A 10,536-nucleotide genomic window follows, 5' to 3' on the forward strand; every position below is an offset into this window, starting at 1 on the left:
TGTCGGGGTTTAAAAGGAAGCGTGTTGTGTTAAGTATTCAACAGAAACTTGAAATTATCAATCAGCTGGAAAAAGGAGCTGTAGTTAAACAATTAGCAATGCAATACGGTATTGGAGAACAAACTGTTCGTGATTTGAAAAAACAAAAGAATGAGTTAATTTCCTTTGCTTCGTCTTCTAATTCAAGCGGAATGAAGAAGAGAAAAACCATGAAGAAATCAACATACGATGATCTCGACAAAGCGATGCTGACCTGGTTTAATCAACTAAGGGCACAGGGAACAACAATAACAGGACCAGTTTGTGCTAAACAAGCTAAATATTTTTTCGAAGCACTTGAACTAGAAGGGAGTTTTGACGCTTCTTCCGGTTGGCTAACACGTTTCAAGCAGCGTCATGGAATACGAGAAATCAGTATTCAAGGTGAGAAATTGTCAGGGGACTTGTCAGCATCAGATCAATTTTGCACCAATTTTGATAGTTTTGTGAAAAGTGAAAATCTGCTGCCAGAACAAATCTATAATGCCGATGAAACGGGTCTTTATTGGAAATGCTTGCCAACCAGAACATTGGCATTTCAAAATGAAAGACAGGCTCCAGGTCACAAATCCAGTAAGGAGAGATTGACAGTCTTGTGCTGTTCTAATGCATCAGGAACACACAAACTAATACCAGTAGTTATCGGCAAAGCGAAAAGACCACGCTCTTTTAAAGGAACAGTAGCTTCAAGTCTGCCTATCCATTATTTTAACCAGAAAGTAGCTTGGATGAATAGAGCGATATTTAAAGAATGGTTTGATTTTAAATTCGTGCCTCAAGTTCGTGACCATCTAAAATCCCAAGGCCTACCTGAGAAAGCTGTGCTCCTCATTGACAATGCGCCCTCACATCCTAACGAAAGTCTCCTGAGGTCAGATGATGGAAATATTTTTGTGAAATATTTTCCCGCTAATGTTACCGCACTTATCCAACCAATGGATCAAGGAGTTATCTCAAGTATGAAGAGAATCTACAGATCAAATTTGCTACAAAAGTACATCGATGAAGGCAATGATCTGACGTGTTTCTGGAAGTCCTTTTCAGTATTAGATGCCATATACGAGATTTCAACAGCGTGGGATACAGTAAAGCCATCTGTATTGAAAAATTCATGGAAGAAACTGATGCCTTTCATCACTAATGAAGATGACGAAATCCATGGATTCACTGGATTCAGTGAAAATGAGATAGCCATAAAATTGACAAAAGTGGCTAACCAAGTTCATGGTGGTGAAGAAGTCAACGAGGAAAATATAAGAGAGTGGTTTAACTGTGACTCGTGTGAACCGGGCTTCGAAATGTTAAGCAGTGACGAAATCGTAACTTCAATGGGGGTGCAGCCAGAAGAGCGGGAAGAAAGTGAGAATGAGGAAGAGGTGGACAGTGTTGCCAGTAAGAAAGTATCACATGGTGCTGCGCTTAATCATTTGGAATCCTTACTAGACTATCTTGAGAGTGAAGAGGACAGTTTATTAAGTGACAAGCTAATATTACGTAGGCTTCGTACGGATATCCGTAAAAAGGAAAATGCCGCGAAAAAGCAAAAGACAGTATTAAATTATTTTAAGTGTTAAGTGTGACCGTAAAAAGTGCTGGATGTTGTTGAACAGTGATTGAAATAACTAATTCATACTGAGTGTAATGTAAAGAAAGTATTAAATAGGCCATGAGATGACATAGAAATGAGGATGAATAAATTTAAATACAGGTAGGTCTATAGTATTATGAAGGTATTAAAAGGTAAAAGGTAAAGTTGTTCCTCTGCTCAACGAATTAAGCCCTACGCCATTAAGGCGTGTGGGGGAGTGGATGTATAGATCCAAATTTTCTTGACCTCGGCACTAGTTGGAGGTGAGTGGTCAGCTTCACGCCCCGGCCGCTTTACCCCCGGGGAAAGAGCCCCCGGTACCCATTGGATAGGAGGTTGGATGGACCCCAGAGCCGGTCTGGACGATTTGGAGAAGTTAAAATTCTTGACCCTACCGGGACTCGAACTCCGACCCTTCACAGTCGTCCAGCCCGTATAATAAAATTTGGCTTAACCGGGTTTTCGATTAACCGTGACTTCCATCCCCACCATTAGCCCGGATAATCGAGAGTTGACTGTAACTATATAACTTTCCTGTTTCTTGAATTAAATTTCAGATCTCAACTGCAATCAATATTCATATTGTGGTTTTCTGGGTTATGACAATGTAAAGACGGATAAGTGGCTATCAACTTCTACCCTGAAAATGGAAGCACTATGAATGAATATTCAAAACACTGATATTCATCTACCAGACTATTATCATAATCATCATCAGTAATCTGTCTGATGACAGGTCCACAGTCTCTTCCAAAACAGTTCCTCCACTTAATGCGATCTAAAGCTATCTCCTTCAAATGAGAATATCCTCTTCTGTCCCCAAGGTCATCCAGCATCTTCTTATGTCTTCTTCCCCCCACGGAGATCCGACTGGGGGAGTAGTTTACCTCTGGATTGTTTCGTCTCCAGAGGAAACATCTCACATACACGGTATCTCTGTTTTTAGAAAGAGACTATCCAGGAAAAGTGATAATGTGGTAGTGTTTCCATTTGCTTTCCACATCACAGTACAACAGCCATTCAAACCACTCTGGTCACGCCTGTTGCCTTACAAACTTGAACCACCTCGAGCATCATTTTCTCTGTGCTTCAAGTCGCTGCTATACCAGACTATATGGTATCATAACTCAGATGACAGTCTGTATCTTATGCCCTTTTGCCTTTGTGTTTCTCCTTATCACTACTTCACTGGGATCTGCAGCTTTACCAAGACCTGGGGACCCTCTGCATGCTACTCTAGCACAGAGGGCACTGGCACCAATTTTTGCTGAAGTTACAGATGATTCTCTAATGCTGCATCCCATTTGTGACCTCACAAATAATTCAAAGGTATCACTGCCGCACAAACCCTAACCAGCAGTGACAAGTACCAAGATATGTGCATTATCATATTGACAGAATCAAGAGAGTACAAAGAGTACCTCAAAACTTCAGTACGAACAGATATGAAGAAGCCAACACACAAAATGAGTAGTTCTACATTGTAACTCCTATAAATAAAATAAATAGAGGCAGAAAAACTGAAAGAGAACACAAAACCATACCCCTGCAGGGGCAGGAACACACCATGGAAACTGGCAACCACAATTTCTGAGAATTGTTATCAGCCTGAGTTGAACACACGTTACTGAATGGAACAGTGCAAATTGAGGAAATGGCAACGCAACTCACAAAAAGATTAAGAAACTCAACTTCCAGGCAATGGAACATGCCAGTCTTCTCACAATTCCATTGCCACATGGTTTCCTAGTGTCATCTGTTCTATAACATACTACAGTGTTTCATTCACTTCTTAAGATGGCATGAAAGGTTGATGAAGCTGCTAATTTTTTTTTTCGTGCAGTTAATTGAGCAAGAGCCTGGTACATATGATAAACACCAACCAGACTATGCCAGGCAGGACAAAATAGATTTGGCTTGGGAAAGAATTTCTCATGAGACAATGGAGTCTGGATCCAGGTTAAGTTCTTTTGAAACAATTATTATTTTATTATAACTGTAACCCTAACATTTTAATAAATTCATTATGCACCAGAGAATATCCATACTATGAAAATCAACAATTTTTTACTAATATGGAGAAATACTTTTATATGAATCCATCTAACTTATAATTGTATCTGTATTTACAGTTCACTCAAAACCTCTTAACCTGTGTGTTCTCACCTGACGATGATCACCTCCAGTCCAAACATATGTAAAACATAAGAATCAAATGTTCTTAAAATAAATGTTCTGTGTCTATTGTGATAGTAATTAACCATCAGAATCAACAAAATGCTTGATGACACTACTCTATAAAGATGTGATGTAATGAAGTTGCCATGAGTTGGGAAAATTAGAGTCAAGCCATACTGCTGGTAGGTATGCCATCTACCTTCAGCACTGTCTGACAGTACTTCACAGACAGCCAACATACCCATTTGCACATAACACACAGGTATCACATAAGTCTAGAACCACAGCTGTTACAAAATATACTTTAATTTGTCAACCATTTACTCCAGCACAAACATGGCTGCTAGTCCAAGAGAACAGTGTGATCTCACTGCGTACATGACTCACGTGTGATATATATTGTCACGCGTTGGGTGTATCACGTGACAAATAATTTCGCGCCGTCTTGGATCAAGCAAATTTATTCCACACAAGTACTGCCATCTACAGTATCACAAATACTTCTCCTGCTTCCATTCACTCTGGCGACTGCTAGACTGCAACTGACTGGTTACTCTCTAGTAACTGGCTCAATAGTCAAAGTCACATTGCGACTGACGGTCAGTCAGTCAATCAGTCAGTAAGTCTTGGTGTCGAGCCCCATCTGGGGCTCATGACCAGATATTAATTATTACCGTTTGACATTTATGGTCGTTTCTGTGGGACGCCCTCTCTGACGAGAAGACGGGTCTGTCTTTTGTATATGCTGCTGGCCCTTGCCAGCGCATTTTTTCTCGGGTCCAAGTCCCTTGGTATTTGCGACCATATTTTACTGTCTCAGATTTGAGACTTCCCTTTTCGTCGCCTCCTACGACTCGCAGGGTCACAGTGGAGGTATTCGACACTGCCTCCACATGGGTGACTGGCTCAATACTCACTACTCACTACTCTAGTAGCTTCCGCACTGACAACACAGAAAACAGTTACGCGATAGCTACCACTATTGCGTGACATCGTGTTTACTGATTGCGTAGCAACAGTCGCTGCATGGGCTCCCTTGTTGCATGACGCCATGTTTACAAAGGTGTTGCTGGGCAACACTGCATAGCAACCAGCGCACTTCGGCTTGGCACAGACAAACACCGCTTTCCTTACCATTTCGTAACCTTGTTTCCTCTGTCGTATAACTTGGCAACCGACTGTTGATCAATGGTCTGTCCTCGTGGTATCTCATTCCACCTCTCGTTGCCCAGGAACGGTTAAACATGTCACAATATGTTATACTGATATGTAGTTATTGACTTGTTCTGTATCCAGAGGTTGTATCACTAAATATTGATTCTTGGAACAAATAAATTGATTGATTGTGACTTTGCTCACAGAAAGGCTGCTGCCTGTGATTGTGATTTATGGGACACTGTAGTCAGATGACTATGGTTTTCAGATTTTCAAATGTGGGTGGCTAAATCTCTGGTCATGTATTCCTAAGCATCAACTGCATCAAGAACAAAACCAAGTTTCATTCAGTTCTCAGGCTTTCAATATATTTCACAAGGATCCATTTTGACATTCCCATCACTTTTCCCTTGCTATTCAGAGTGAGAGTAGACTACACTGACTATTAGGAGGTACCCGGTTTGAATCTGAGTTCATTAGTTTACAGTTTCTGCTACCAAATAGGCAGGGCTGGCACACCCATAATAAATGCCCACCCCCTGGATAAGAACAACACTCTCAAAACTTGACAACTAATACACATGATATCCCCAGACAATATGATGAAAACTGTCACTGGTGTCATAATTCTGAACCTGGGTTTATTTTCATTCTTCAGGACATGAGCAAAACAGCAGCATAAAGTATATTAATTTAACGAGAATCAAATATCCTGTCCTGCCAACAGGTCGCAACCTCTTCCTTCCAAATCCTTATAACTCTCCATTCACAGTTCTCTTCCAGCTCATTCAGCGACATGTGAAAGAGCATTAATTAAATAACGACAGGGTCAAATTATCTCAAAAATGAAAGCACGAACATACCTGTGACCATTTGCGATATTTTTATGTCACCCCTAGCCAAAGTTCGACTCAAAACAGCAAGGCACGAAAGAGACATACCCATTGCATACAAAATTAAACATTATAATTATAAACAATTTTACTGATCATTTGTAACATAAGGTTCTGCTCAAATGTGAACCAAAGTTTCAAACAGGTATACCAAATATTGGGCGGGAATTTATATGAACGACTCAAATACAAACACAATCACAGTCTACACTAACAATATCTCGTGATTAAATTTTAATAGATTTCTTTAATTGTACTTACCCTCCTTATCTTCCAGTTTCTTTTCCTCCATGTACATCGTTTAACAATGAAGAAAGCAGTCTTCTGGGATTTGGCACCGTGTATATGTGGTGTTAACCGACGTTTCGGAGGAACGTATCGCCCCCATCTTCAGGGTAGAAGAAAAAGTATAAGAAATCTGCAACGGTAAACCGTTTCTCACGGTGTTGTCGCTCGCAGATTTCTTATACTTTTTCTTCTACCCTGAAGATGGGGGCGATACGTTCCTCCGAAACGTCGGTTAACACCACATATACACGGTGCCAAATCCCAAAAGACTGCTTTCTTCATAGTCACCGCCGTGAAAGCCTCAAATCTTACATCGTTTAACAATTTTTCAAACACTGATTACCACACGAGAAACAACTGACGGAACAAAGAATTTGTGTTTCGTCTGAAAGCTCACCGATCGGCAACGTTTACAACGAAAAATTAACATTTCACCAATTGTTTCAGCGATTTCTGAGGTATTTAACCTTTCTCACATCCCTGCGATGCCCGATCACATTCATTCCATGTCTACATCTATTTTTATATCCGACATTCGAAAAGGTTTACTAAATCTGTCGACACAGTCCAGTCGGAAAAGGATAATTACACGAACATTTACGCGACTTCTACGCATAAATATTTATCAAAGCGAAAAATATTTTGACCAAAGTCTATCGAGAAAAATGAAACCCATTTTCTGTTTGCTACATTTTTTCCATTGATGAGAGCTTTCCAGATAGACAAAAGTGAGAGAAGACTGTAACACTGTGCGTACCATTTGCTAGGTACGGTTTCGTATACCAATTAAGACCCGGGCTGGGGAGAGTGAAAGTGCTAACCATTATCACATATATTTATTTCGCGATTAAAATAAGCCACATTGAGAACTAGGTACTTCATAGTTCGAAGCATACTGTAAACGGAAGTACGTGCTCATGACACGCTACTATGGAGAACTGTACTGTTATATAAAAAAGAAAGCCTAAAACGACGGCAAAATGCTCGGCCTGCATTTAAACCCTGGCGACGACAATGCTAATGGAATGCTCATTATAATTTCGATTCTTTGTGAACATACCATAACTACACAAGAATGACATGTCTTATATCATGTATAATGATCCATGGATACGAAATAAATTAAATGAAATGAAATTTCGTACATGTCGATCAAAGTTCATTACTGTAATCACAAGAGGTCACCACTGATCTTCAACCGGACCTAGTTCAATCCAATCCACTACAAAATAAACTTACGCCTGCCAAGGTCGGGTGTGTAGCTACGTACTGGGGAGATCACGAATTTAAATCAGAACTGAAGACCGGTTATCCTTAAATTTCTATATCAGTCCATCCAGGGAAATATCCTCATCACCATCTCACCAGAGAAACAAGCAGCATTGTTAAATATATAGAGTAAACAAACAATTTCCTCTAAGCCCACTACAATATTTTCCAATATTATATTTAAGCATCCTGTTGCACTCTACACGATAAATGATACAAACTCCGTCCCAAGTGCAAACAATATATGTCCTTGATCTTGCTCTCTTTTACACTATATGTTTCGGCCTCAAACGGCCATCATCAGGTGTATACTCTCACGTTGCACACATAGTAAAGAATAGCAGCGGCACGTACACAGGAAGACTACACAGAATAACACCTGTACTCGCACAGTGTGTGTGAAACAAGAACTAGCCGCTGCAGCACTTTAGACATAAGGTAAGTAACCCTAACAATTTTAAATTTTAAAACTTAGAGAAAATTTTCAAGGATTTTATAATTAGAACTAAAGATTTTATAGTGCTACTACAGGAAAATCAAAATTAACGTGTGCAAAATAATCTATAACCAGACAGATATCAACGAAGTAGATGTTGATAATAACAAGGAAAGGAACAATGTGTTTTTAAAACGTTAAATTTTAAACTAAGTGCAGAGTAACAGCAACGTGAGAGTATACACCTGATGATGGCCGTTTGAGGCCGAAACATGTAGTGTAAAAAAGAGCAAGATCAAAGACATATATTGTTTGCACTTGGGGCGGAGTTTGTATCATTTAACAATATTATCCTCCTACCTACCTACAAGTGTTTCCCAAGAATTGTTGGAAGGTAAAGAAATGAAAAATAGAAAGGGCAAAAAATCAAAACTGATGGCCATGGACTGAATGGCACAGGCATCTATATTTCTCTCTTTGTAATGAATGACACTGGTACTTCTTACTGATGGTTAAGTGCCAAGATTGTGTAGAATTTCGTCTACATGCCTTTTATATATGTATCTTCATGGTTTGGCATATTCTCTATTTTTCTCCATGACAAATAACAAATCCATCATAGCCATAATCATGGCAATATGTGATGGATACAAACTTTGTTAACATATAAACACAAAAAGTCATAGCTAAGCCTAAAATAGGAACTCATTGTACAGGGTGAAATGCCTGGTATAGATTTCAGCTAAAAGCCACACTAAGATCTAGCTTCTACCATCCTGTTTCACACATATAGTGAAGTGTTTCGAAGAAAATATGATGAAAACTTGCATATTCATGTGCATGGGTGTACTGAAGTATAACCACCAGCCTGAAGGCCGGATATTCTATGCTAAAGAGAACCTATCAGTAGATATTTAAACTACCTTTTGTTTCTGGTTTATTTAACGGCCCTTTTGATAGCTCAGACTAAGTAGCTTCAGGCAATTAATGAATAATGAATCAGAAAGGACAAGGGAGCACATGTGACCTACTTTTAGGTACTATCCCAGCATTTACCCAGAGGCAGGTAGGGAAACCACAAACACCCAAAGCGAGGACAGCAAGTGTCTGGGCTTGGATTTAAATCAAGGAGTTCCAACTACGAATCACAAGCACTAATAACTCAATCACGATGTTCAGCCAACTGACATTGCACTTGTAATGCCACTGATTGAAACATGTGATATGTATAAACTTTTAAAAATAACAGTAGACTAACAAGAGTACAAGTTTCAAGGAAATGATAATGGCATTCCTCAGACAAGGAATGAAAGACAGAAGAATTATAAGACTGTTTCATTTAAAATATATATTAAAGATGGGAAATATCAAGATTCAAAATTATGATATGCATACAGAGATATGTTAAGATTGACCAACACCACTACCTGATCTCACATCACACCTGGGGCATCTCTGACTGTCATGTCAGTTCACCTTATATTGTGGTGTGCTGGTGACTAGACTACATACTACAGCCTTAATCAAACTATGATATGATATTTCTCTCTGTGCAGTACAATCCAATACAAAAGTTCATACCTGGGTCTGCCAACCATAGATATCAACACATGCTAACAAAATAAGGGTTTATTTACAATCACTTTCTGTGATATTTATGGTACAATAAACTTCATGCCATGTGATCCTTACTGGCAGTCAATCCCACATCATCCTGAGGTGCAAGAATATCTGTCGCATGGCCACACAGTCCATCTGACAGCTGTCTTTTGGTTTCCATAATATAGGATATTTCAACAAAGCTTTACAGCCTCTGCAGAGAATACTAAAAGTGAAATAAGTTGCTCAGTCCTTACACAGGACATAAACTTCATCCAAATAGCACATTTTAGGCCTACATGGACACTCTGCAACCATGCAGTAAGTAGATGTGTGGAACACAGTAAGAAACTGGAAGAGAATTATAAATATTATCATGAATGTTATGGCTGAACCTCACATATGACAACACATTTATACAAATGGTTGGCAATCCCCCAAAATTATAAAATAGACCCGCAAATTGTAAAACACAAAGTATGGCCCTCAATACCAAATGAAAGCACATTCCAAAGTCTTTAAAAGTTATGACAAAATTGGACTGTACTTATTAAAGGGAATGCAAGATGTATGATGTGACGGCAGTGTAATGCCGGTTCTGAACTCTATTCACAAGGTACAGACATAACACACAAACACTACCTTTCAGCCCAAGCAGACACAATAACTTCATTCCAGCTCAGACCAATCTGCATATGTTTCTGTGATCCAACATGTCTTAAAGTATTATATTTAAGCATCCTGTTGCACTCTACACGATAAATGATACAAACTCCGTCCTAAGTGCAAACAATATACATTTATATGTCTTTGATCTTGTTCTTTCTACACTACATGTTTCGGCCTCTATCGGCCATCATCAGGTGTATACTCTTAACGTTGCTGCCACACTGAACCCAGTCTAAAACTTAACATTTAAAAACACAATGTCACGTTCTTCGTATTATCAACATCTACATCGTTGATATGTGTCTGGTATGTAGATTATGTTGCACACGTCAAACCCGATATTCTTGTAGTAGCACTCTAAAAATCTTTAGTTATGATGTTTTTAAAATCTTTTAAAATTTTCTCTAAATTTTAAATTTAAA

At 39.0% G+C, this 10,536-nt stretch overlaps 2 protein-coding genes across 3 annotated transcripts in view; one reads left to right on the forward strand and one right to left on the reverse strand.

The window, feature by feature from the left end:
- LOC111863724 (alpha-tocopherol transfer protein) overlaps nucleotides 1–6,195 on the reverse strand; it is a 45,368-nt gene extending 39,173 nt beyond the window's left edge. Inside the window, exon 1 of one of the 2 annotated variants that reach the window (XM_023850300.1) lies at nucleotides 6,115–6,195. Coding sequence is in view for 1 of the 2 variants with exons in the window: in XM_023850297.1 (XP_023706065.1) it covers nucleotides 6,115–6,151 (37 nt within the window). In the remaining variant the exon portion in view is untranslated. The remainder of the gene's footprint in view (nucleotides 1–6,114) is intronic. The other variant, XM_023850297.1, reaches the window with a different exon arrangement.
- A 1,628-nt stretch (nucleotides 6,196–7,823) lies between these two features.
- Nucleotides 7,824–10,536, forward strand: part of LOC111863718 (clarin-3) — a 20,088-nt gene continuing 17,375 nt past the window's right edge. Inside the window, exon 1 of the mRNA XM_033751175.1 lies at nucleotides 7,824–7,848. The gene's annotated coding sequence lies outside the window, so the exon portion shown is untranslated. The remainder of the gene's footprint in view (nucleotides 7,849–10,536) is intronic.

Source organism: Cryptotermes secundus, unplaced genomic scaffold (genome assembly GCF_002891405.2).
Source record: "Cryptotermes secundus unplaced genomic scaffold, Csec_1.0 scaffold520, whole genome shotgun sequence".
Taxonomy (NCBI): domain Eukaryota; kingdom Metazoa; phylum Arthropoda; class Insecta; order Blattodea; family Kalotermitidae; genus Cryptotermes; species Cryptotermes secundus.